The sequence below is a fragment of the Aspergillus lentulus genome (genome assembly GCF_001445615.1).
Source record: "Aspergillus lentulus DNA, contig: Alt05, strain: IFM 54703, whole genome shotgun sequence".
NCBI lineage: Eukaryota > Fungi > Ascomycota > Eurotiomycetes > Eurotiales > Aspergillaceae > Aspergillus > Aspergillus lentulus.
Window position 1 is genome coordinate 1,610,095 of NW_028322121.1, and position 25,787 is coordinate 1,635,881.

A 25,787-nucleotide genomic window follows, 5' to 3' on the forward strand; every position below is an offset into this window, starting at 1 on the left:
AGCGGCTCTGGATCTCAAATAAGACTTGCCTCATGGAAATTTTATTTGGCTTCCATCAGATCATTAGTTGAATTCTAATTTTATCTTATAATCAGGGCCACAATGATCCATAGATAACATTTTGGTAATTATATTCTAGTCTCTAATGTAATCTTATCAGGCTTTTCTCCAGTCACATTACACCCGCATCATTTTAGAGATGGACTTAGCAAGTGTAGGCAGTTCCTAACTGGAGCCCAAAAGCAATCAATTTTCTTAGATCATATGAGAGTAGGACACCTCAAAATGATCTTAAAGCTGCATCAAATGTCGAGTCTAAATTCATTACTCGCATAGCCTCTGAATTTGGCCATTGAGCCACAGGATATCATCCCAATAGGTCGTACTTTGACATTATGTTCAACAGTGTAGACCTTGCCGAAATTAAGACGATGTATCTTATCAAGCTTCTCATTAGGGCTTGCTGGTTCAACCTCTAAGGGTTCCTTGATCATTTCTGGCTCATTAGCCCTGCAGGTCGGCGTAGATCCCCGCATATATACAATGGCATGTTTTGCTGGGTCAACGCCTGGCTTAGCCACTCCTTGGCCACCGTAGGTGGTGATGGGCCTAAACAGAATAATTAGCATTGGTTGGTAGGATAGCTCTTTAAATAGTGTACTTACAAACACCAGGCACTTTCGCTCATTGCTTTAACAACCACCATGTGCCGAATACCACTGAAAATCTTCTCTCCAAATCTGCCTCGGGTGAAATTGCTCTTGCTGATGAAGTCTGAGATTACAGTTTCTTGTTGTCCTCTGCCGTCGTGCCAGAGCATTGCGAAGACCTGTATGAGTTATCAGACAGTGTATATAGTATGGAGGAGATTATCTAAAGGCTCTGTATCCTTACCCTTCCAACAACAAAGAACTCCCCAGGAGATATCTGAACTTGGTAGCCTAGAGATCATTAGATAGTCCAAGATAGGCTATAAGCAGTATGTTATACATACGGAAATCAAGAGGGAGGCTATACACCTCATATGATTCTCCGCGGATACCGTAAGCCTTCTGATTTTGTAGGGCCTGCATTATTACTTAGGTATATTTTGTGTCTGGACTGCAAATTCACTTACCTTAAATAAAAGGCTGCTCTGTTCAGATGTGCTGTATGTTCCTGCATGGCCTGAACCTACTCTAGATATAGGAGGATATATCAGGTGGCCACTGGCACTTTGATGCGCCTTAGGATTATGCATGGGAGTCAAGTCTGGTGGACTATACCCAGGCACTGGATATAGATTATGCTGGTGATGCCTGTGAGGGCTTGCTGAGTAATGATTATGACTTTCAAAGATATCACTCTTTAGGCCGCGGGATTCCTGGGTTAGGAAACGTGTCCCCATTTCTGCAAAGTTAGTCGTGAGAGTGTCCATGACCGAAGGACTGTTTGCCCCGGCTGATGCACGATAACTCTCTCTGATGTTGTAGGGAGTTACTGGTTCATGATGAAACAGTTCCTTCAAACTCTGTGCATCCTGTCCCACTCCGCCGACTTCCTCGTGAGTTCTAGCCGGTCTAAGGTTGGATTGGATACCGCGGGATCCCTGGATGGTCGTATCACGCCGGCAACAGACTGTGTGATCGTTTCTGCATGGGGATTTCAGGCCTTGGTCCTGCACCACACGATCCTGTAAAGCTCGTGCATTCCGCCGGGTCTCTTGATGGCCTCTCAGGCCGCCTTCCAACCGGGCTGGACCTGATCTGGTTTGAGCCAGTTGATGTGACTGATCGCTCAGGGTTTTGAGAATCTGGTTCGCTTTGTCGATCCTGTTTAGCATATCTTCATAGATCGCTTTGGACAGTATGTTGCGGAATTTTATTTTGCATAATGACTTGATCGCCGCAGCCTTGAAACTCAGACTCGATTAGCCTTTGGGAAGGACGGTCTCTCCGGAGTGGATTTATACCTTCGAGTAGTCAGGTGTATACCGGTCGAGTTTGTTGGAAAGCCCCTCTAGAAGGCCGCAGAGGCCCGTCAGAGTCCCCGTGAAGACATTGTAGTCCCGACCCAGCCTCTCAGACATCCTCCTCTGGAATTGCGCATCTTTCCACCCAGGGCCACCCGGTTTGCTGATCAGCTCTGATCGATCATCGTGGTCGTCGACGACATCCTGTAGGAAGATCTCAAGGGTGTTGAGGAAAATGGCATACTGGGCGCTTAACGTGCTGGAATACCCCTCCAACTCCCGTCGGTATCGTCGCAGTCCTTTGATACTCTCCAACCCACGGACGTAGTTGTCCAACTGATTGACCACCAGAGGTAAGACGGCCAAAGCCAAGCCCGCAACCTCCGCTCCAGTCATCACAGGCTAGCTTGAATATTGGTGAGACAGTTGATGGAAGGATGATATGGATGTGAGATGGGCAGCCTGACGATTTAATAACAAGAGTTTTCCGCAGTCAGCCTCAGCCTTGCGTTGGCGCCGGCCTCGCAATTAGCCTCCTATATATACATGCAATCGCTCAACACCTATTGACAAAGATCCAGCATTCCCATTTCCTCTACACTTCTCAATAATGGACGGTATTTCCAGAGTGCTAAATCAGTGCCTGAAGGACTTCACGGCATTGACAGACTAGGATGCCCTCACCCAGTATATAACCGAAGTCTCCCATCAGCGCTGGCTTGAGGAGCTAGTGATTCCATGTCTGGTCGGGAAACAATGGCGCGCATGAAGTCGGCCAGGGATCACTGACTATCGACTTCGCGATGCTTCGCATCTAAAAAGGAGACCACCAAACTCTTGAACCGGATGTTGCAGGTCCTGCAATGAGTGAGGGAGGTGGTTGACGAAGGAGGAGAAAAGAATATCGATATTGAATTCGACGACGAAGGTGACGCCAGTACCACAACGGATAGCATGACGGAGATACAACATCTGTTGATATAATAAATCTCCTATTCCAGATCTCCATGGCCATCCGCAGGCTCGCCGACCACGATCGCCTCCGAAAATACATCATTTTTCGAACCATGGGCCCAGCGCCACAACTCGCACAAGTATCCTCATGTCGAAAGTGACCTCTTAACCGACTCAGTACCGCTATGACGAGGCAGAAGGCTATCTTAAAATATCGCGAGCGGATCAGATCCCGGAAGACCACTGGCAAGCCCAGCCCTCCTGGTATTCAGTGAAAATGGTATAAAAGCAGTAGGGACATTGAATGGCTTTTTGGCCCAGTGACTCTCTTGGCGGGTTTGGGACCGAGATTGCACCAAGTGTCATGATCAAGCTTGCTGCGTATGACGTCCGGGGCCCACCAGAGCTGGAATCCGTCTCACAGAAACACAGTTGGTCATACCCGGCCGTCATTTCTGCTCCTTCTGTCTGCGAGCCTCGTCAAGTCTGTTTCAATTCCCTCGAACGGCCCCTTTCCGAGTTTTGCTCTGTGGCCGTATGTTGGTTAATCAAAGGACTGTACTATTCCATCAAAGGCTCTACGAGAGTCAGACGCAGTGGTTTGGTCATATGCTTGAGGTACAATGGCTGTAGCTGGAAATGGCTTCATCTGCCCCTTATGTCAGGCCAAGCTTCAACCACAGGTGACCTTTGAGGGCATATTGGTCGACATCTGGAGGAGCTGGCGCTATTCTACCTGTATTATATTGTAACTCGGTCCAGGCGTAAAGTGTTGCGTAGCTCTGTAGCTATCTATCTTATCGATAAGACACCCACCCCAGTGGCTTCTCCGTACATCACCACTTCACATAAATTCTCCCCATTACTTCAACTTCGGCCCAGATAACCACCTACAACACTCACACTCACGCCACCAAAAGAAAATACAATGTCAACCACAAACCCCTCCGCCTCTCCATCCCGCTCCCCCGCACCTCATCAACAAGACGACCAACACCAAGAGCAACAGCAACAGCAACAACGCCTAAAAGTCCACACCCACCACTGCCGCTTCTGCAACCACCTCCTCCTAGCCACAACGCGCACGATCGCGACCCTCCCGCGCCGAAAAGCCCCAGCGCAGGATAACGCGCTGATTCTCCCTCTTCCGCACGCTGACGAGGACGAAGATGACGACGACGAGGAGGAGCTAGACGCGACTACCTCACCCGAACCAAAACGAACTGAACAAACAGAAAGCGAAGGACAGGATGACAGGCAAAGGCGCAGACAGAAACAGAAGCACTACACGATCCTGCTATCCACAACTCTCCCCGATCGCAAGGCGACGCTGATCCGTCGGGAAGACGGGTTCGAGAAGAGGCGGTTCCTGCGGTGTGGGCGGTGTCGGGTTGTGGTGGGGTATTTTTTGGATGCGGTGCATTTCCCTGTTGCTCATGGGAAGGGGGAGGATGTAGTTGAGGCGGAAGGGGCGGATCAGGAGCCGCGGGTTGTATATTTACTTCCTGGGGCGTTGATGGAGACGGAGATTATGGGTGATGAGGAGAAGATGCAGGCGATGGATCGGGAGTGGAGTGAGTGGATTGCTCAATAGGGTCCTACGGGTGCACATCTTCGTCTACAGTCATAAACAAGGGGATACAGTACAAATTCATATTATCTGAATATAAACTAATTGCTAAAGCGGAGCCGACAACAAGTCACCGACTGCGTGGACGGACGCGCAGCGCACATCGTAAAACCATCGTGGAAGCATCAAGGGGGGGTATCGTAATCGTTCAGTTGGCCAGGATCGTGCGGACGAGGTCTGCGGTATCAATTAGCCATTGTCTATTAGCGGGGTAACGGAGAAGAGGCAATACCGGTGTAGTTGATCTCGCCAGAGCTGGTATCAACCGCCTTCAGCAGCTCATCGACCTCCTCGTCCGACATCTTCTCGCCCAGATTCGTGAGAACTACAGTAGTCAGCACCCTAGCCCACAGCCAGCTGATCGCGCAGCAGAGCAACATACTATAGCGCAACTGCCCCACCCCAATAAACCCAGTCATATCCTTATCAAACACCTGGAATCCCCGACAGTATTCCTCGGGCTCGCCGGGCTCCCGGAATCCACCAGGACGGTTCAGCACCTTCAGGAACGACTCGAAGTCAACTAGCGCATTGTTAGTTTGCTACACCGAGATCCAGAAACCAGAATCAACTCACAGTCTCCGCCGACACTCTTCTCCAGATCTGCAATCTCCGCGAGGGTAGGGTTCTGGCCGCATGCGCGCAGCAGGTCACCGAGTGACTCGAGCGATACCTTTCCCGTGCCGCGCTTGTCGAAAAGCGAGAACGCTTCCTTGTAGTTGGTTGAGGCCTGGTCGTTGTGAGAATCAGGTGAGCGAGGCATTTTCAAGCAGTAATTATCTCCAGCAAATAGCGGATAAACGATGATGAAGGGGAGGAGTTGGGGTGGAAATGAAATGACGGAGCGAAGTTCAGTTGTTCGGAACCAGAGACGGAACCAGAACCACTGACTGGTTGATTACAGGCCGTGAAGATGAGGGGAGAGGCGGCGATCCGAGAATGGCAGCAACGCAACGGGAAAACACCAAACAGAAAGACGGCGCGACGCAAGGGAGGAAAGTAGCAACAGGACAGGAGGAATTGCATGCAGTTTCAAGTCTCACTTCCGATCTCCTCGTGAGGTTATCCACATGCGACATTCCTCCGTATTGTTCTGTGCTGGTGTCGAGGAGGATTCCAGACGTACCATGGTTGATGTTCTCGTTTCAGGGGTTGATTCGGTATTGCTGCAACAAAGAAAGGTAGAGTCAATGGCTGCGACAAATATATTGTTAAGATGGTAAACAATGATAGACGCTTACAAACACGATGAAGACGGCGTAGATAATCGATTGAGAGATGATCATGCGAGGAGGAGTGAAGATTAGAAGTTGGGCCGGCCTGGTGTGGGTTTGGCGGTGTTTAGGCGGGTGGTTGTTGTGGTAACCAGCAAGGGTGGATGACTGACCCCGACGATCCAGATGAGATGACATAGCTTATTTCTGGCACTAAATGTATGCAAGGCTGGAATGGACTGGTTGAAAAGTCAAGTCAAATACATGTAGAGAAAGATCCATATATACTCCATACTAGATATCCCTATCAACAGAATACAAAGCAATCGCCAACCCGTGGTATCACATGATGCAAACAATAAATCAATCATAACATGGCAGACCGTCCTCCAGAAAGAAAGCGCATGAACTATATGCTGGGAATACCCAAATGTCAAGGCTTCAGCTCGTCCGCTGCGTCTGGTTCCGCAGCTTGTTGATGCAACTTTGCAACAGGTTGGATGCTTCAGAGAGTAGCTCCCATCTAGTGTTCGCGAAGCTATTTTGCAAAATCATCAACAGGCCGAGACACTGGTTGCGACCCTTCATCGTCGCCAACTCGTTGGGCTCACGCACCCCGCCAACCCGGCGGAGAAAGGCTTCCATGTCGCGTCGCTGTTCAGCTACGGTTTCCAGCGCCAGAGGCGAGGCGATTGGCCCGTCGAGCGCATATCCATAGCACCAAACGACCAGCACTGCGACATAGATGACCCATGGCCGGTTGAGCAGATAGTCATCGCGTCCGGAGTAGGTTCCGCTTTCTTCGGATACACTCCGGTTATTCAAAAGACATTCGGAGAGAAACTTGAGAGCATAAAACGTGGCGTCTCGCGCTGACGCCTTGGTGGCCCATCGTTCGGTCATCTTCTCACGGGCAGCGCTATAGTCCCGTGGAGTGATCGATCGCCCCATGAGTCGGCCCGCTCCTGCAAATATCTGACAGTCCACAATGTCGACATGTGACGCCATGTGAGCCAGGCCGTGCAAGACGTCCCGGGATTCGGAAACGCCCTCGTCTTCGAGAGAATGCCGCCGGTATTGGTTAGGAAACGGAGGAGGTCCTACCTGAGCCAGGGCCTCGTCAAAATCGCGCCGCCAGTTATCAAAAGCTCGCAGAAGCGCTGATCGCCATTTGTCTCGGCCACCGAGGGCCTGCGGAACGCCCAGCGAGCTGACTTGCAGGTCGCGCTGATTCATGTGCCAGCTGACACTAAGCAGACCGGCCATCAGGATAGTGCGCCCGAAGGCATTTGTGGTAACGCGCTGTCCGTTGAGCGTCTTTTTGAGCCCGTCCAGAAACATGGTCGGCTTGACACCGTTTGCATGCAGGCTGGATTGGACGCGCGCAACTTCGGCGGCACTGGTGGCGGACCACAAGCCTTCGTCGCAGGGCAGCGGGAGTCGGAGCTCATGGGCCACCATCTTCGCCGAATGTCCGAACATAGTGGCATGCGTTGAGTCTAGCACAAAGGCCGCAAATGCAACCCGTCTGGTGGCCTCTGCCTTGATCCAGTGTGTCCAGGAATCGTCAGCAGCGAATTCCGAATTCGAAGCAGACCCTGTCGTGGACCGGGTCTGCCGGTCATCTCTGAAGCTTGCGGGTGAGTCGAGCGCGGAGCGGCCGATCAATGAGCTACCGCGGCGCATCAGCGTCAGGGTGGTGTCGTGATGGATATGCGCGCGCTCGTGCAATGCGCGAGTCGAGTACATCTTTTCAAACACCTCGAGCAGGAGTAGGGCCTGGAAGACCCAGAGCTTGGCAGGCGGTCGGAAATCCGCATCCATGAAAATCTCCCATCGCAGATGCCACCCTATGAAGTTGGCCAGTTCCGCAGCCGTCTCGGTCACCTCTTGACCATGGATGTTGTCAAGGGTGGCTGCACCAATGGCCATGACGGCCAAGAGAAGTAGATTTGGCGCCTTATCCGCGACAAATGTAGGTTGGTGCAGAATGGGGAGCTGCGAGTGGAAGTGATACCAGTAAGAACCGATATATGTCTGCATCATGCGCAAGCTCAGAACATGGCTGTCATCGTCGACGTCTCCGTCCATTAGAGCATCCTTGCGCTTCGCCACCGCTGAATAGGCGGCTTCATTGAACCGAGTGGCCATGAGATGCAGCAACTCCTGTCGCTTCTCCTCCGACATGATCGCCTGGGGCGAACCTGGATCTAAGATACTGGTGACACTCATTGGATGTTGCGGAAGAACGCCATTCAGGAAACTGCCGAACGCTGGCTCGCTGATGAGGAACTGATTTTGCAGCTGTGTGGGATCCAGATAGTTCGGCATCATGGAAGCCGTGGGAGGATAGGCCAGGGACGACGATCCCGGAATAGGTTCATTGAACAGCCACGCGGTGAAGTCATCGGCCATCGCAAAGGGGGAGCGGTTGTTGTATGTTTCGCCGCCGAAAATCGGGTAGACGCAAGAGGCCATTGGGTCGAATGCAGGATCTGCGGAAGCAATCATCCCCGACAGGGAATCTAATCCAGTAATGCTGGTTGATCTGTCTAGCGACGCCTGGGTGGAGGGCGGCACGGTATTCATCGAAAGGTCGGAAAATCCACCGACAGACATGTGTAGGCCCGTCGGAGAGCCATACGGCAGCGACTGAACTACTGAAGAGCCGTTGACGTCGGCTGACATGGAATATGCTGTAGCATCTTGAGGTCTTGTCCTAGAAATGGGATTCAGTCCGGTCAGTTGACATGTCTGATTACTGGGGCTGCCCGACGGATATATGGAGTGGCGGCCGGTGAGCGGCACATACGCTGGCTTTTGCAGGGCTGGAGGGCTGAAGGGAGCATTTGCTTGACCAGGAGGAGAATTAATGCTATGGTTGCTCAAGCTGTTAGACCTCGATGCAGTCGAGTCTGGTGTCCCCACACCATGCTGAGTAACCAAAGGTTGGTAGTTGAGGGGTCGGCCGAGCGACATCGATGCCGACGACGAGACTGACATATGCTTGCTAGATCCATTGGCCGACTGAGGTGTCAGAGTCTCCACCCCACCTTCAGGGAAGGTGGTTGCGGAGCGCGCCGACGTCAAATCAATGGTAGTCGCAGGCACGATTGGCGGCTGCTGGGTGCTGCCCATCTGGGGAACAGTAGTATCGACCACATTGTGAGGCAGCTGGCTTTGTTGTTTATTCTGCGACGCTGCTTGCGCGAAGTGGTCCCGTTTCTGAAGCTGAGAGCCTTGCGTCGTGTGCCGTTCGCGGTGCCGAACGCAGAGATCTTGTCGTACAAATGTCCGGTAGCAGTCCGGAAAGTCGCATCGATAAATCTGCTTGGGAGTGTCTAGAGCAAGTCATACATCAGTCATCCGCATCCACCGAAACGGGCTTGCGCTTGGAAGACGTCCGACATACGATTCAGTTGGTGGCGGTAGAGATGTTCGGCACGCGAATAGCTCTTGCCGCAGCCCTCATGTGTACATTCAAACTTCCGATCCGAGTTCACTTTCCGGGCCCTCTTGCGTTTGCGCGGCGCGCCGTCCGCTCGCAGGGCGTCGGTCTCCATGGCGTCTTCCTTATCGCCCGGTCCTTTTCGCTTGTAGTCGAGTTCCTGATCCAATCCGGTCACTGTACCAACAGCGAACGTCATATCGTGTGACAGATGCGGAGAACTCGTGGGGTATGCGCACGATTTGTCCTCGCAGTAGTGGCGGTTTGTTCCCGATCTTGCGTCGTCGAGCTTATCCGATACCCTGTAGTGGACCTGGGGTAACTTCGTCTGTGTCGAGTGTGACCATCCGACTGCGGACGGAGGACCCGAGCCTTGGAAACGATCGCAGGCGACGAGGTCTCACAGTGAAGGAGATAGTCGGTCGGGGCGAGCCATGACAAAGTTTTGGAGGAGGCGGGACGGAGGTCGGAGGTGACAAAGATCTGGACGGGACGGCCTGTGCGCGGGGGACTTTCACCAAGGCGGCCGGCCGAACCCCGTGGGGAAAAGGTTTCGCAGGGGATCCGAAGAGTTGGTGAAGAACGGAGGAGGTATATCTTGTTGATATAGAAGATAAACTCGAGCTAGACAAATATAGAAGAAGATGAGAGTGATATGATCTCAGCAGCCAAATCGTCAGTCGTGGTTATAAGGTGAGGTGGTGTGACAATTTAGCCGGTGGTTGGATCGTTGGAGGGCGGACTCGGGGAGGGGAAAGAGGAACAACTGTCTTGGCTGGAGAGAGAGAGAAGAGCCGAGCCGGTGTAAAGTCAGTCGCAATTTCCGATGGCAATGGAGAGGGAGAATGAGTCTTCTTATTGAGAGGCAACTTCTAGGTATCCAGCTGGTCTGAACGAGGAACGAGATCAGTGCGCTGGATTGTTGACTCTAGCTTTTTCCTGAGCACGAGGTGGGGCATTCATCGGCATCTGTATTTCTTTTTCCTCTTCACTTGTCGCGGATGTAGACTATACTCGCAGATCACATCAAATCAAAACTTAAGAGTATTTAGTCTACACTCTGACACGAAATTTACAAGCAGGACTGAGGGAAAAAAGCAACGGGAGATGCCAATTGCTGCGATGAAGCGCATGGTCAACTACCCTCGGACTCTAGCAACAGGGTTCGTGCCTTTGTGCGAGATCATCTCGCCATTCTACAGGCCATCATTGGTCCTCCAGTCCTGCATCGAACACGCTCAGAATCCAGCTAGAATCATGTAGATATTAGTTTCCAGCCAGTCATCGATTCATAATCCTGGCCCCGACAGTCGATATCCAACAAATGGACCACGGCGCCACCTTAGTCTCCGATCTTGGGATGAATATGATCTCCTCGGGCGCACAGTTTCTGGCGCTAATGGAACCGGATCGTAGGGGATCAGAAAATAATAGAAGACGAGTCGAGTGTCACGGTCCTGACAATGGCACAATAGGAGTATTAGGCGAGCTTCGTGAAGCATGAGTTGCGGCAGCGGCGGTTAAGTGACAGAGTCAACAAAAGTCCCTTTCGTCAGACCATCATCATTCCTCTAGCCCAAGAATATCGAGAATAGTCGAGCGGGTGGAATGATCGCAGTACTTCCGGGCGAACCAGGTGCCGGCTCCGTCAGTCAAGTCTCCAATGCGGTGCTGTATTCCATGCAGACAGAGGAGATCTCATGCAGGTGTCTACGTGGTCGTGTACGATGCTGTCCCTGTTGCCTCCATACTCCAATCTCCAGACTCCAGGTACAATGATGCGAAGAAGATCTGCGCCACGTACCAAGTAGAGCATCCCCATAAGAAAACACATACGGCCTGTGGCCCACTTGTCCTTCCGAGCAGGCGCTCACGAGGGCCATCTAACTCACTCTAGAGGGGAATTCATTTTAGAACGAGCTTCCCACCTCGACTGTCGCGGCAATTCCTATTTTCTGGCTTTTCCTGTTTCCCCTGAGGCGCAGTGATTTCCCAGATGGTGCCTTTTCTGAGGCAATTCAATTGTCCAATAAGAATCAAGCAGTATGAAGCAAACCAGAACAGGCAAAGAAGCAGGAGCTTAATACGATCAGCCGTGTTCCTTTCTTCTTTAGCATCATGAGACTACATGATTCAGCCAGTCTGATCGGACCCAAATAATGGGACCTTAGCGTGACCAGGACCGCGGAGATGGGAAAGGGAATCGACATGCCAATATATCAGGACAAATTCAATAATGGAATGATAGTTGATAGGTCCGGTGGGTGCCATTCGATAGAGATCTACAACAGAGGACTTTCCACGTGTGATAAGGCGTCATGACATATACATCACCAGCCTAGCTCCTAGCATTCAGATCATGGCGTGATCTCTCTGCATTATTGCGTCGACGGGCCTCTCCGGTGCTGTACCAGCGTACCGGGGAATCTTATTTTGGCGACTCCTCAATGCTATTCCCGGGTCGGACAATGTATCTGACTGAAAAGCAATATGCCCAGAATCTAGACCCGCGTCTCAGGCCAATGGTAGGGAGATTTCCGCGCAGGTTGTGCCGTTACTGCGTAGCAAGAATCGGCCCGTCACGAGACCAACTCCCGTCGCTTCGTCCATCAATGATATTTTTTTGCCCGTAGCCGATTTTACCTCGATGGAAGTCCAACTGGACTAAGGACTAGGCGAGTTGGCTGTGAGGCTGCGACCTTGCACCAATAGGGATTAGACTGGGTTATTTCGAGGCGCTCTGTCAATATCTGTGGCGGACCAAGTGTGATGACAGTTGAACGGCAGAATGTGCATCTTAGTTCTCTGACAGACGGTATTGAGCAGAGAGATGTCATTCCTGTAAACCATTGCCAGAGTATCGAGTACTCAAGTCTAAAGAACCAGAACCTGGCGTGTCCGACTCGGGGAAGCCAGCTACATAACTCGCCCCAAAATAGAAATATATATCTGATCCTCCTGGTCCCTCTCATCAGCCACACCAAGATTGACCGCGGAGCATTGGATTATAACATGCCTTAAATGTCTATAATGACCAAGCAGTATGCAGCATTCAAAATCAGTGTGGTCTAAGCATCAAGTTGAGTGTACTTCTGCTGGCACCACGCAACCAAGTCACTCTTTGATACTAAATGGAACCCCGCATCTATAGCCCTACTTTTCCCACAACAACTGCGATTTCTATTCCTTACTATCGAGAGCAAGCCTGAGGACCCCAAGGACTGACTTAACTTGATAATATGATCTGCAGTGTAATCAAGGGTCAGAGGTCCAGATAGTAAGGCCGCTACAGATCAAGGATCGCCACTCTGCTACCGTTGACATGACCGTTGGCTTGTGAATGGCTAGGCAATGGCAACTCTGCCTTCACTATAAGTTCATCGGTGAACCGATCCGGCATTCTACTGTAAGGCTGTAGTTGCCTGTTAGCTACGTTTCATGTCAAGACTCAAGGGTGATCATCTGCCAACGAGTCAAGCTAGACCCACAAGATAGAAGCGTACCGCGTTTACCATAATAATGTTAGATCTACCTGGATAATGCAGTTGGCTGGCGTACCGGGGCAACGATCGGCCTGTAGGCTTGTTTTCTCTGAGATTGAAGTGCCGATATCGGCAGTAGCGTGGCCTGCATGGCGCCACGCTCAAGAAAAAAGCAACGAGAGACGAGAGAAACGAAGAAAAAGCAAAAACATAGAGAGGAGGAGTTGGTTGTCTGGGGTCGCATCTGTGCCGTTCCATTTCTAAGGTTGCTAAATGCTATGGTATCGAAATCTTACAGGACCGGACGGTGGCATGTGTCGCCGCCCCCTTATGTGTTGTTTCGGAGTGCTCATCCATCATGTTGCGTGGATTCTGAACGTCCGTAGATTCTGTATGGTTGCCGGGAAGAACATACCGGGTTGGATTCTAAAGTATGAAATCCCCCATGGACCCTTACCTGCTCTCATGACGTATGCAGTCGCCGTGGCGACCACTCAGAGGACATTTTTGCCAAGAGGCTGAGTGAAGGTGGATGATGGAGATTGTCTATAATGGGTCCCCGCTCATGAACTTCTCACTTGGAAATGCTCAGTCTGAAGTACCGGTCTCAAATCTATCCGCTGAAGCGGAACCGAGTAGCCTCCAACCGGCCTAAGCCCTCACGAGGCGCCACGTTTCGTCGGCGATATGAATGAGTAAAGTCTGTAAGATGCTGTTAGTCGTAATAGAGACTGTGGAGCTTCGGGATTTGGTCCTACCTTGTAGTAGAGATCTGATCTTCCGGATTTCCCTGGTCTGGACTTTGTCCGCGATGCCTTTCAGCAGCCGCTCTGCCTCCCCTGGCTTCATGGTCCCGGCCGGGAGCATCTGGAGCGTGGACTGCACCCATGCCCCAGCTTCTTGGGGCACCAAGTCAAAGAGAGTCATCATAACGCCCGAAGCGTCCGCGAAGCAGTCCCCAGGGAATGTGAACATCATCCCAGTCAGAATCCTCTGGGTAAGAACTTGACCCTGAGCAAGGATCAACTGCTTGACAGCCTCTCTGACCTCAGGTGGATTCGTGTACGAATCCCCGTCAGAGCTGGTGAACTCAGAGACGGCAGGCTTTTCAAATGCAAAACTGAATAGATCATGGTAATAGTGCAGTGTCGCAATCAGGGGATCAATCTGCTGGAGAGTGAGGGCGCTGAGCGCCGCAGAAAAAATGGGCACTGCGAGGGACGAGGTGATGCACTCTTTGGGGTAGAACCGGACAGCGTCCGAAGAAAGCCGGTAAAAGTCCTCGATGACTGTATAAAAGTTAGCGTACCATAACAAAGTCTTACTAAACGAACAGAGCTTACCATCGGGCAGGTTTTCTGGTGGCAGCTCATTCAGGATTCGTAGAAAAGCAACTGCCTGTTGTTCGTAGAACTGGAAGACAGCATGGCTTGTCGACCGGTCGACGAACTCGGCCCCTTCAGCAAACTCGCGCACAACAGCATCGGTGGCCCACAAGAAGCATCCTTCCCGTGAAGCCTCGAATCCGCTGGCAATGCTCTGGGCCAGCGTGGGCAGCAGAGGAATCATCGCAATTCGGTACGAGATGATCATGTACCGCCAGCAACGGCAGACACGCTCCAATATGGGAGTGGAGGAAGTGAAGTTCATAACAATCGTCGTCATAATGGGCAAGATCTCGCCGCAATACTTGACGGCCGGGTTGTCTTCGTTCGGGCCAACATAAGGATTCACAACTTGCACAAAGATTGTAATCAATTGCAAGTGATCTGCATAGGGATTGGTCAGCTACTGCTTCCGCAATATGTGGAAAATGAAAGTCAAACGTACCGGCAACAGCACGCTGGCCTTGCTCATCGCTCGCATTGTTGGCCAGATTCATGATCCGTGCCATGATGGGATCACAAAACAACTTCATACTTTCGTAGATCTTGTCAAGTGGTTGAACAGCAACAACAGCGGCAACACCCTCCGTGACTTCTTCCTGGCTGGCCGGCTTCAACTTATCGATGACCGATTCATAGAAGGAATGAAGTTGCGTAATGTGCCCTCCCAGTAGCTTCTGACAGTCTGTCCCCAAGAACTTGAATGCTAAGGCGGCAGCCTGCACGACCTCGGGAGAACTATGCTGAAAGCCAGAGATGACATAGTTGAGTTGTGCTTCCAGGGTTTCGGGATGTTGAGCGGTCCACTCCGTGTAACGTGCGAGCGCCATGATAGCTTGGAATCGCACCTTCTCCTGATTGGGTATTTGAACAATCAATGGAATAATCTGCGAAAGCACTGTACTTTCCTCGGGGTCGACCATGCGGCCCATTGCCCGCAAACTGAAAAGTGGTGCCTCAAGTTCCTGCCAGTGAGGGACATGTTGGTCGCTCGCTTGAGATGCGTACTTGGAGACCCACTGTTGAATCAACGCGTTCGCCTTTGACAAGCACTCGGTAACACCGATGACGGCGCAGCAATCCTTGAGTACGTCGCCCATGGAGTGCCGGTATTGACGGAATTTCTCTTCCTGTTCCCGATCACCACCGAATAGATCGGTTTCGCCCTCTTCGGGACGGGGGTATTCAAGGTGTTTGACCATGATGTCCACCAGCTTTGAGAATACGTCGGTGAAAGCGACACGCGCGTCTCCGTATCGCTCGAGTGTGACGTATTGCTTTAGCTCGTACCAGAAAACGAAAGTAAGAGAAACTGCGTCGTGCTCCCAGTCTCGGGCGCAGCATTCAAGAACCGCTTCCACTAGACCGCGGAACTCGGAAGGTAGGCGGGCAATCATTACGACCCAAGCCTCACCGGCCTCTGCAAAAAGCCTGGTGATACCCTTGAATGCGTCTGTATCTTCTGCCTCGGCGAATTCCGCGATCTTTGGACGTAGAGCCAATAACCGTGGGTATAGAGCCTGAATGATCGACATCGATTCATCGACTTCTCGCGTATCTCTGTAGAGAGTGCACATGCTATCAACAGCCGATTCGAAGGAGACATCGTTGTCCAATGCTTTCAAGATGACATCCATCAAAGGCGATTCGACAATTTTCGCGGCCGGGATCTCGCGCATCCAAGAGGTTATACAGTCCAAGAGACGTGGGTTGGTCGATGCCGTTGCTAAACGAGAAGAGGTGGGCACGAATTAGTATATAGCGCCTTGAGAAATGACAGCTGTGTACTTACGGGATGACTGGGCATATTGAATCAGTAGATGCATCACCTGCTCTGCATTGTCTTCCAACAACTCCTTAGTCCTCATCGTAAGATCCTCTTCCTATAATGATACACCTGCATTAGAATCTGTTTCACTGATCCTGGATTAAGCCGATCCGTTGAGACTGGATTATGAGTGGTGAGGCGTTGGTTCTGCCGGAACGTACACTGAGATTGATTTTGCGACCCTCCGTCACTTCCTCTGGTAGGATTTTAAGGAATTCTAGGACACAGTCGCCGGCGCTGCTTCCTAGAGCCGAGCCGACGGTAGCAAGGACATCTTTCCACTCGGTCATCTGAATGGCAAGGCTCGCCAGGCACACGCACAGCTGTGTCTGTATCGGCCGTGGACCAGATGCATAAGCCACGAGGAGGTTCAGCACAGAGTCTCTCAAAGCAACTACAGACTCGTTCGGTAGTTGATCCAAATCGAATATGATCTATTAAGGTCAGCATTTCTATATATCACCATCCCTGACGACCACGGCATAGGTTGCTGTACCTTTCCTTTCAGTGTGGTCGCTGCGAATAACTTTGCTTCAACAGGGACATCGGGCGACTGTAACAGCTCATGGGTGATACTCCAAGCTTCGATCTAGATAATAATATCAAGTGTCAGGCAGAAATTCTGTGAATCCGTGTGGGGTGCGATCGAGGGGTCCAACTCACGGACTTCTGGAACTTTTCAAGGAACTCATGAGCATGTGTCTTCTCACTTCGTGATACGTTTCCTTGCATTGTAGCGACTGCTGCAAGGACAGGACCAAAGGCCTGTCCTGCGGCCCCTTCCTTACTGGCCATGTTCGACGGAGGTGGGATGTTTTGATCTAGTGTATAGGAGACGGAAGTGGAGGGGTCAATCCGGCCGGAAAGGCTCAAAAATTATTGGAAAATGTCATGTACACTCATTAAATGAGCATCAGACGAGAGACGAAACGAGGGCTTCAGGCACCGGTATTCAATAATTGTAGTGGACTGATAGATCGGGCAACCGTCCTTACGTAGTAGGGAAAGTGGGATGTGGTGACGAGAAACTCAAACGGAAAAGTTGGTGAGCCGCAATCGTCCCCCAAGGCGGCCAAAGAAAACGTGCGGGTGAAGGAACCTCCTTCAACCAGCTCAGCTTTGCCCAATAACCACCACCGCGGACAGAGCCTCAACGCTAATTCTACTACAACGACACTATCGGACAGCGCCCAGTCGGTTTCAGTGCCAGCTACGTTCTTTTAACAATTTTCACGTCGCGTATCCATCATGTCCGGCCGAGCAGGCGGTGGAGGTGCTCGCAAGACGCTGCTTGCGCCAATTCACTTCATCTTCAAGCTTCTGCAGCAACGAACGACGGTTTCTATTTGGCTCTACGAGCAGTTGGCTTTCCGGATAGAGGGCAAGATTAGAGTACGATCTTTTTCTTTCCCTGCAACAAGTTATCAAGCTAAACAAACATGCGCCAGGGATTCGATGAGTTCATGAACTTGGTCATTGATGATGCGGTGGAAGTGAGAATGGCTACAAAGACCGATGAGGAGAAGCGGAGAAACCTGGGTATGAACTGCTGCCACTGACTACCGGATATCGCAAGTGAGTGGTGTTGCTAACACGCGCGTTCATCACAGGTCAAATTCTGCTCAAGGGCGACAACGTGTCTCTCATCCAGGCGGTCCAGTGATTCTACCACGGCAGGAGGAAAAAGCTTTTATTCATCTACGGCGGCTTCAATTTCCACGCAGCCATATACTTTACGATTTGCCGCTGAAGGACAGTTTTGTGCTTAATTGAATAGACGGGTTCTTTGCTTGCGTGAAGACTCTTTCCCCGAGTGGTTACATCAGTGTTGGCGAACAAGAAAGCGGCCGTCGCCGACAATGAGCATATCTACTGGCCAGTCGTGATCCGCAACGGGTATTTCTTCAGTCAAGGGAAGCATTTGCTCTTTGAGGGAAAGGGCAACTATATGGAATTAGTAAGGTCATTTTACGGGAGTTCTGGGTGGTTTCGGATGCGGCTGTTCCTCACCGAGTAAAGGCATTTTTGATGTTGTCGTCTTTTTCTCGGCTACCTTTTTCGAGTACCTCGTCAAGAAATGATCATAGTAACCTTTACCATGACCTAGTCTTCGGAACTCTTGATCGAAAGCCATTCCAGGCATGATTATCAAATCAAGTCCCTCGAATCTCTGCGTAGCATCCTCCACCGTGCTTGGGGAGACACCTATTGTCCCAAAACAGTTTCTCTTGTTCTCAACTTGGGCCTTGGTGAGCGATGGTATTCCCCACTTATCAGGTTCAAGAGATTTGAATTCTTCCATAGACTGCAGAAGCAACATGTCCATGATGGAGGTCTTCTTCTGCGTCGAAGACGGGGAGTCTATGCTATGGATATACGGCACGAATACCTCTTTGCCGTGAGTCAAGGCGTCTTGGACTATGGCCGTAGTTGAAAGTTCACCCGAAGGCATGGACAGGTAGACACCGATCCTCTTGGCATTTTGATACTCAGTGAGGGAGAATAGCTTATCCGCAGCAACTCTGGCTATGCTCAGTTAGCTCACTATGATGTGTTGGCGATAACGGGAGTGTCTGACATTGATGAACGATTGACTCATTTGGGGTTATTTGAAGAACATCGCGGATCTTCTTGCGGAGGTCCCTTTTAGCTGTCTGTAGACCGGAAGCCATCATTATTGCTACGGATGGCAGAGTGTGGTATCAATGCGCATTCTTCGAACACTTCAAGGCGTGATGAAAGCTAATCAACAAGCGCGTGGATTTGTTCAGTATTCCGCCGATGCGATTTGGCCTTAGGTATTCTCCGATAATCCCGAAGGTCACCACGTCTTGGCACATTGTTATGTGGAGTATCCGCATGGCTGGATCGACAAGGCCAGGTAATTCTACATACCAGCCATGGTTTCCCTCCTTCACTGCAATGAAGGGCAAGTTGTCGCTCAACATGGCCTCCCTTTACGAGTTGTTCCTCACCTCGCTACACCTCGCGCTACCTGACGCTGCTAGGCTCTCGCTTGGCTACCCTGAAAGATGATTGTCGGATACTTACTGCTCAGCTTCCTCGTCGCCGTGGTCAGGGCCAGCAGTGTTGCTGATCTGGTTGGCACTTGGACAACTAAGTCTCGCAGTGTTGTGACAGGTCCGGTAGGCTCTCTGCAGTCGCACAGTCGCTGATCTTCCCGAGTGGCCTGCATCAATCTCTAACGTCTCGCCGTATCTTGCAGGATTTCTACGATCCGATCGACGACAAACTGCTCGAACCAAGTCTTACTGGCATTTCATATTCATTTACTGCAGATGGATACTATGAACAGGCGTATTACCGGGCCGTTGCCAACCGTCAGTTGCTCCCCAAGCTTTCTCGGCGGAGGCTGTTGACTGACATGATTGATATTCACCAGCCACAACGCCTTCCTGTCCTAAGGGTATCATGCTGTGGCAGCATGGCAAATATGCTGTGATGCCAGATGGATCCATCCATCTGACTCCAATCGCGGTCGACGGCCGCCAGTTGGTATCAGATCCATGCTCAAAGGACGTGGCCATGTACACAAGATACAACCAGACCGAGGCTTTCAGTGTACGTTGAGGAAAACGTCCCCACCCCTCTGAGATTGTTGCTAACTGTGAGTGGCAGTCATTTACGGTCTCCATAGACTCGTACCATCATGTCAAACGCTTGGATCTCAAGGCATTCGACGAGACCCCGATGCCTCCAATGTATCTTATTTTTAAACCTCCTCAGATGTTACCCACGACGACCTTAAACCCGGTCAGCTCGGAGACCGGGAAGAGCAAGCGCCATATTGCCCGAGATATAGGGTCTTCTGTGGGCGTGGACACCCTGATGCGGAGCGATCACATCGGCAACCCGGATAGATGGCTATGGTTTGGTATTTTGATGACCGCTATGGGCGGAATTGCTTTGATTTATTCTTGACTTTCTAGACTGCAATGGCTCTTTCAGGTGCATTTTTATGCATTTGCATTTTGGCCGCATTGGTGTTCGAGATCTTGATGTACACAAATTGTCATATACTGCAATGAAGATTCTTGCATGTCACTTGGCGTCGGAGGACCTCTTCCCAGAGACTGGAATCAAGTCTGTCGTTAGTAAACCTCGCGCTGTTCCGCGGCCCAAGGCAGTTTCTGAGTGCCGGATAAGAGAAGGAAGAGAGGAAAGACTAATATCTATTTACATCATAATACAAGGGTTCTATGATACATCATTTCTTCTCACGCGGAAGCGACGGCCTCTTTGGCGATCTTCGCGACTTCTGCTCTCTCCGCAGGCTTGCCGTCCAGGGCACCGCCAGGAGCAAAGAGAGACTTGAGTAGAGCGCCGACCTCAACCTTCTTGCCGGCTTCCTTCAACTTCGAGACTTCCTGCGACACAATAGCCTTGATGTCTTCTAGGCTCATCGTCTCCACCTTGCCGGCATACTCCTCCAGAATTGTGACCTGCGCATCTTCCTTCTCCTTCAAATCGGGCCGATCGGCTTCGGCAAATTGTTTTGCTGCTTCCTTGGCCGCAGCCGCACGCTTCCGAATGAGAGACAGCAATTGCAAGTCTGTCTGAATCGGCGACGAGGTCTTTGCGGAGTTATTTGTTTCCGAGATGAGCGCGCGAAGGACATTCAATCTGGACGTAACTCCGTCAATTGCGGACTTCGGATTCGAACGTAGCATGAGAAATACCTTGCCGTATCCTTCGCCCTCATGGCAACCTTGAGATCAGATCTAATTCTGGCCATTAAGGGCGGCGAAGCCGGACTGGCGGTCGAGTTCCATCGCACTGGGCTCAGGTTCAGCCGACTGGTCGACCTCAAAGTTCTGAACATTTCTTTTCTGAAGCGCAAGCAACTGATTGAATTGATCAGAAACAAGAGCGGAGAAAATTAGAATAAACACAATCTCATGGGTGGAGACTAACAATGTTTATTGAGGACTTGGAATGAAATCATTGTCGGGGAACACAGAAAAGGCGGAAAGCTGCTTGGGGCTGTTGATCTTGTCTGGTCCGTGCACAATTTTGTTTCTCTTCTGCTGTGAAGTTCCCATTCTGCCAGTTACCTGCTTTTTGTCATTGTCTCAATTGGCTCTCAATACGATAATAATAATAAATTTACGAGAACAAACACTCTTTGATGCTAATCCTGATCTGCTACGGCGTCTAGTTACTTGCTTATGCTTGGTCTCCAGCCTCTCTTTTTTCCTCTAAAGTCGTTCTTCCCTCACCGTTACCACGCCGAACGAAGTACCACCACGCCGGGGAGCGCGACATATTCTCCCTAAGCCGTTGACGGCGACAGCACAGAACCATGTCGTACCCCAATCTTCCGACTCTGACTCCTCAAAAACATCTTCCTGGAGCATTCTTCCAGACTCCCGCACCTAAGAATGTATCGAACATGTCGCTCATGTCTCCCAAGCCAGCTCCTGCCCCGGCAGAGAGAGCTTCGCCAGCTTCTCTTCCGAAGCTTCCTCCGGCAGCATCGAAGTCCCAGAGCCAAACGCTGAGCATCGAGGAGCGCGCTGCAGGCACAATAAACGATACGCTCGTGCAGGAATCCCGGTATCCCGACCTGGATAGCTACCTGTCTCGTAAGGAAATGTTGATCGCCTTGGTTCTTCTTTCGGTCTGGCTGACAGTCACCTCGCAGAAGGATTTTCTTCCGATTATGACATCCCCACCTCGCCGTCATGGGCGCCCTTTCAGAAAGTGAAGATGTATAATATCCCAGATCAGATCTTTGATCAGTATAATCGAGCACAGGTTTCGACAAGCATGGGTCTCTTCGCCGAGTTAAATCACGCCTGGGTTGCTATTGACAACGCGCTCTACATCTGGGACTATACGCATCCGAATCCACAACTGGTCGGGTTTGAGGACCAGCCCAATAGTATCAATGCCGTCAAGCTGGCGAAGCCTCGCGCCGGAGTGTTCCTCCCTTCAATTACCCACCTTCTTGTTATATCAACAACTGCCGAGGTCATTTTGCTGGGAATGGGTTGTGAAACGACGCCGGGGGGTGCGCGACAAGTCAGCTTGTATCAGACCGGCATGTCGGTGTCTATTCGTGGCTTGGATATCCATGTGATCGCTTCGTCGGAGGCGACCGGTCGTATCTTCTTCGGCGGCTCTACCGACAACGACGTCTATGAGCTCACATATCAGCAGGAGGAACGGTGGTTCCAAGGCAGATGCGCCAAAGTCAACCATACCAGTTCGCGCATCGCGGCTTTCACGCCCAGTCTGAGTTTCACTCAGAAGACCACTGAGACGGTGGAGCAGATGGAGATTGACGACACAAGGAGACTGCTCTATACTCTGTCGTCATCTTCAACCATTAGAGTTTTCCACATGAAACCGGATGGTACCTTGGCCTTGGCTATTACCAAACCAGCCATGGACATCTACGCGAACATTGGGCACATCATTGCGTCCAACGAAACCCTCAACCCGAAAGTTCCCATCGTGTCCATTAGCCCTATCCCAGCTGCCGAGGCCTCGAGATACCATCTAATGGCCACAACCGCGACCGGCTACCGTATCTATCTCAGTGCGACTGCGTCTTATAGCTGGTCGCCAGCTCCAAATGGTACGAATGCGCCGACAAGCATGCAGGCGCATCATGTGAAAACTCCACCTTTCGACAATCCTCCTTCCACCCCAGTGGAGCTGGGTCAGCCCCGGTTTCAGACCTCCGGAGCATCTAGGGTTCCCATTCATTCTCTCAACCCCACCAGATTCACTGTGCGATACCCGCCAGGGTATTTCTTCTGCTTCACATGCAAGGATCCCACGCAAAAGACCGACACACTTTTCATCTCTTCTCCCGACTCTGGCCGAGTGGCTCGCTCCCAAGAGAATGTCATCCCTGGAAAGGCAGGCGAGACTGCTATCTGGCTCTCTTTAGGTAGCAGGGCGGAGGACGTTGGTCTCTGCTCCGCGCCTAGCGCGGCTGCCTCGACCCCGGGAGGATTTGGCAACGAGCTTGCCGTTCAGTTTGACAGCGCCGCGGCTGAAATTGCGATTCTGACTAACACTGGTATTCATGTGATTCGCCGGCGGCGACTCGTTGACATGTTTGCTGCATTGGTTCGGGGTGGTGGTAGTGGCGGTGATGAGGGTCTCGAGGGCGAGGTCAAGAACTTCATCCGCACGTATGGCCGGAGCGAGACTCTTGCGACAGCGCTTGCAGTCGCGTGTGGACAAGGAGTCGAGGTCTCTACGGATTCACGACTGACTCAGATCAATGATCCTGATGTTTTGGAGTTCGCGCGTAAAGTGTTCATCGAGTATGGAGGCCGGCCGACGGTGAATGAAAATGCAGTCGCAGACAGCTCCACACCAGCCATCGACACGGTTATCCTATCGCCCAGGCATGCGGGAATCGCTCTCTACATGTCAAGGCTACTACGGTCGATTTGGAAGAAGGAAATCGCAACGGTCAGCAGCGGACCCAATGGTGCACAGACGATCTCGGCATCTGTGGCGACAACGAAGCTGCAGAGTGTACAACGTGACCTGTCTGCCCTGCAAGATTTCTTCAAGACGAACAAGAGTTTCATTGAGGGATTGAGTGGCCCTGAAGCCTTGGCGCGCGTGTCGACGAAGCAGGAAGAAACGGCGCTACAAGCCGAACACAGAGCGCTGCATTCGTTGGTTCAATTGGTTTCACATACCATTGAAGGTATTTCATTCGTCCTGGTGCTGTTCGACGAGCGCGTTGATGAGATTGTTGCAACTCTGCCCGACGAGTCGAAGCAGCGCTTCCTCAAGCTCACATTTGAGGAGCTTTTCAGCACCAGCAAGGGTCACGACATCGCAAAAGAACTGGTGAAGGGGATTGTAAATAGAAACATCGCCAAGGGCTCTAACGTTGAGACCGTGGCTGACGCACTCAGACGACGGTGCGGGAGCTTCTGCAGTGCCGAGGACGTGGTCATTTTCAAGGCTCAAGAGTTGTTGAAGAGAGCGACTGAAGCAGGGGCCAACTCGGAAATCGGTCGGAATCTGCTGAATGAAAGTCTCCATCTGTTCCAACAAGTGTCTGACAGCCTTCCCATGGATTACCTGGTCTCGGCGGTCGAAAGCTACATCTCCAATCAATTCTTTGCAGGTAAGTCTTATACCTCGACCATGGATGTTGAAAACTGACAATTTTCAGGCGCGATCCAGCTGGCTCTCAACGTCGCGGCTCGTTCCGACAAGGCTAACATGGCATTGTCATGGATTGTGGACGGCCGTCCTGAAGATGTAGGAGTCCACTCGTGACATTGTTTGATAGGCAACATGCTAATCCGCGGCCACAGGATTCTCGACGCGACTACTTTTACTTCAGGAAGCAATGCTATGATTTGATATTCAAGGTCATCATCGCCGTTGACAATCTTGCAGCGCATGACCCGGGTGTGGTTGATGGGCAACTCACAATCATTGCCAAACGCAAGAATGAGGCCTACGGCGTGATCTCAGATTCGACAGACGAAGTGTTCTTGACGAGTTTGTATGACTGGTACCTCGAGCAGGGGTGGAGCGATCGTTTGTTGCAGAACAATTCTCCGTTTGTGGTCACATACCTCGAGCGCAAGTCAGCCGATGACATCGCTCATGCGGACCTACTCTGGAGATATTTTGCCCAGTCGCAGCGCTTCTACGAAGCCGCCAACGTTCAGTACCACCTTGCGCAGAGTGCCTTTGCTTTGCCTCTTGCTCGCAGGATCGAATACCTGGGCCGGGCCCGGGCGAACGCCTCAATTTTCACTCCAGATGTGGGCCGGCAGTCCCGGCAGCGCCTCGTGCAGGACATTTCGAATCTCATCGATATTGCGAACATCCAGGACGATCTGTTGCAGCGGCTGAAGGATGACACGCGCATCGCACCCGAGCGCCGAACGGAGGTTCTGAAAGAGGTGGACGGTCCCATCATGGACATCAGTACTGTACGTTCCAGTCCTAATCATGCATTCGTAAGGGCTTACTAATTTGTGGTACAGCTGTTCAACCAGTACGCCGATCCTGCTAGCTATTACGACATCTGCCTTCAGATTTTCTACCTTGCGGACTATCGCAATTCAGCGGATATCAGGTCGACATGGCAACACTTGTTCCAAGACCTGCATGATGAGACACTCGCAAAGGGGGAACCACAACCATACGAAGCTGTGATTGAGAAGGTGCGCAGTCTCGGCAGCCGTTTGCGCATGTCCGAGACCGTCTTCCCGATCAAGGACCTCCTACCGATGCTGGAACGGTATGCGCTCGAGCACCAGCGTGATGTCGGCCCGCCGACGTGGATTGTTGATCTCTTCCTGGATCTGGGGGTTGCGCACGAAACCATCTACGCCGTGCTCGAAGCGATGTATTACACTGACGAGGCGCCATTCCACGGATCGAACCGCAAATACATTGCCAGGGATTTGCTGTACCTGATCGAGGTGTGGTACCACGAGACAGTCCGGCTGGGCGGGATCGTGTTCGGAAGCGACGCAGTTGCGGAGCGTGTCTCGGAGACGCTGCTCCTGTTGCAACAGGGCGGCATTGCGCCCGAGCAGATGCAAGCTGCGCATGAGCTGCGCACGCGGATTGCAGAAATTCTGCGGTAATGAGTCGATGGAGTTTATGCTAGTGTACAATTGCGACATGGTAGCTGTTTTCTGCATGTTCTTTCGAGTTACTGTGAGCATATGGCGTTATTTTTCTTTCTGTAGTTCCGCTGCAAGACGGCATTTGAGGCTGTTGGAATGAAAAAGGCAGGTCATAGTTTTGCCATTGTCAATGCATCTCTTTTGAACGAATTGAACATCAGTCGAAGATTATACTCGGTATCTTATTTAGACACCTTCGTCAGAATCATAGACAGGTCCAATCGAAGTCATATCATGGT

At 51.4% G+C, this 25,787-nt stretch overlaps 10 protein-coding genes across 10 annotated transcripts; 4 read left to right on the plus strand and 6 right to left on the minus strand.

Annotated features, from left to right (window-relative positions):
* Window positions 1-302: 302 nt before the first annotated feature.
* Window positions 303-2,347, minus strand: ALT_3180 (uncharacterized protein; the record flags this gene model as incomplete). The annotated part of the gene is made up of 7 exons (XM_089599510.1): window positions 303-609; window positions 666-829; window positions 895-941; window positions 995-1,067; window positions 1,118-1,272; window positions 1,330-1,891; window positions 1,952-2,347. 7 exons carry the CDS (start codon window positions 2,345-2,347, stop codon window positions 303-305), a joined length of 1,704 nt encoding a protein of 567 aa, XP_089456253.1.
* Window positions 2,348-3,833: 1,486 nt separating this feature from the next.
* ALT_3181 (uncharacterized protein) lies at window positions 3,834-4,499 on the plus strand (the record flags this gene model as incomplete). Its single annotated transcript, XM_033561754.1, has 1 exon — window positions 3,834-4,499. The coding sequence occupies one exon, from the start codon at window positions 3,834-3,836 to the stop codon at window positions 4,497-4,499; it is 666 nt and encodes a 221-aa protein (XP_033417645.1).
* A 184-nt stretch (window positions 4,500-4,683) lies between these two features.
* ALT_3182 (myosin regulatory light chain cdc4) lies at window positions 4,684-5,298 on the minus strand (the record flags this gene model as incomplete). Its single annotated transcript, XM_033561753.2, has 4 exons — window positions 4,684-4,712; window positions 4,768-4,860; window positions 4,918-5,058; window positions 5,112-5,298. 4 exons carry the CDS (start codon window positions 5,296-5,298, stop codon window positions 4,684-4,686), a joined length of 450 nt encoding a protein of 149 aa, XP_033417644.2.
* An 892-nt stretch (window positions 5,299-6,190) lies between these two features.
* ALT_3183 (putative C2H2 finger domain protein) lies at window positions 6,191-9,396 on the minus strand (the record flags this gene model as incomplete). Its single annotated transcript, XM_089599511.1, has 2 exons — window positions 6,191-9,090; window positions 9,162-9,396. The coding sequence occupies 2 exons, from the start codon at window positions 9,394-9,396 to the stop codon at window positions 6,191-6,193; spliced, it is 3,135 nt and encodes a 1,044-aa protein (XP_089456254.1).
* A 3,896-nt stretch (window positions 9,397-13,292) lies between these two features.
* Window positions 13,293-16,687, minus strand: ALT_3184 (mRNA transport regulator MTR10; the record flags this gene model as incomplete). Its single annotated transcript, XM_033561751.2, has 8 exons — window positions 13,293-13,381; window positions 13,438-13,968; window positions 14,023-14,448; window positions 14,510-15,790; window positions 15,857-15,947; window positions 16,054-16,326; window positions 16,389-16,481; window positions 16,556-16,687. The coding sequence occupies 8 exons, from the start codon at window positions 16,685-16,687 to the stop codon at window positions 13,293-13,295; spliced, it is 2,916 nt and encodes a 971-aa protein (XP_033417642.1).
* Window positions 16,688-17,140: 453 nt separating this feature from the next.
* On the plus strand, window positions 17,141-17,555 carry ALT_3185 (small nuclear ribonucleoprotein E; the record flags this gene model as incomplete). The annotated part of the gene is made up of 3 exons (XM_033561750.1): window positions 17,141-17,284; window positions 17,341-17,431; window positions 17,503-17,555. The coding sequence occupies 3 exons, from the start codon at window positions 17,141-17,143 to the stop codon at window positions 17,553-17,555; spliced, it is 288 nt and encodes a 95-aa protein (XP_033417641.1).
* A 159-nt stretch (window positions 17,556-17,714) lies between these two features.
* ALT_3186 (5-formyltetrahydrofolate cyclo-ligase) lies at window positions 17,715-18,567 on the minus strand (the record flags this gene model as incomplete). Its single annotated transcript, XM_089599512.1, has 3 exons — window positions 17,715-17,836; window positions 17,990-18,418; window positions 18,471-18,567. The coding sequence occupies 3 exons, from the start codon at window positions 18,565-18,567 to the stop codon at window positions 17,715-17,717; spliced, it is 648 nt and encodes a 215-aa protein (XP_089456255.1).
* Window positions 18,568-18,924: 357 nt separating this feature from the next.
* Window positions 18,925-19,834, plus strand: ALT_3187 (protein rot1; the record flags this gene model as incomplete). Its single annotated transcript, XM_033561748.1, has 4 exons — window positions 18,925-19,038; window positions 19,119-19,233; window positions 19,296-19,474; window positions 19,532-19,834. The coding sequence occupies 4 exons, from the start codon at window positions 18,925-18,927 to the stop codon at window positions 19,832-19,834; spliced, it is 711 nt and encodes a 236-aa protein (XP_033417639.1).
* Window positions 19,835-20,130: 296 nt separating this feature from the next.
* On the minus strand, window positions 20,131-20,735 carry ALT_3188 (altered inheritance of mitochondria protein 41, mitochondrial; the record flags this gene model as incomplete). The annotated part of the gene is made up of 2 exons (XM_033561747.1): window positions 20,131-20,536; window positions 20,593-20,735. The coding sequence occupies 2 exons, from the start codon at window positions 20,733-20,735 to the stop codon at window positions 20,131-20,133; spliced, it is 549 nt and encodes a 182-aa protein (XP_033417638.1).
* Window positions 20,736-21,215: 480 nt separating this feature from the next.
* ALT_3189 (putative non-repetitive nucleoporin) lies at window positions 21,216-25,506 on the plus strand (the record flags this gene model as incomplete). Its single annotated transcript, XM_033561746.2, has 5 exons — window positions 21,216-21,498; window positions 21,558-24,020; window positions 24,069-24,157; window positions 24,214-24,843; window positions 24,898-25,506. The coding sequence occupies 5 exons, from the start codon at window positions 21,216-21,218 to the stop codon at window positions 25,504-25,506; spliced, it is 4,074 nt and encodes a 1,357-aa protein (XP_033417637.2).
* Window positions 25,507-25,787: the final 281 nt, after the last annotated feature.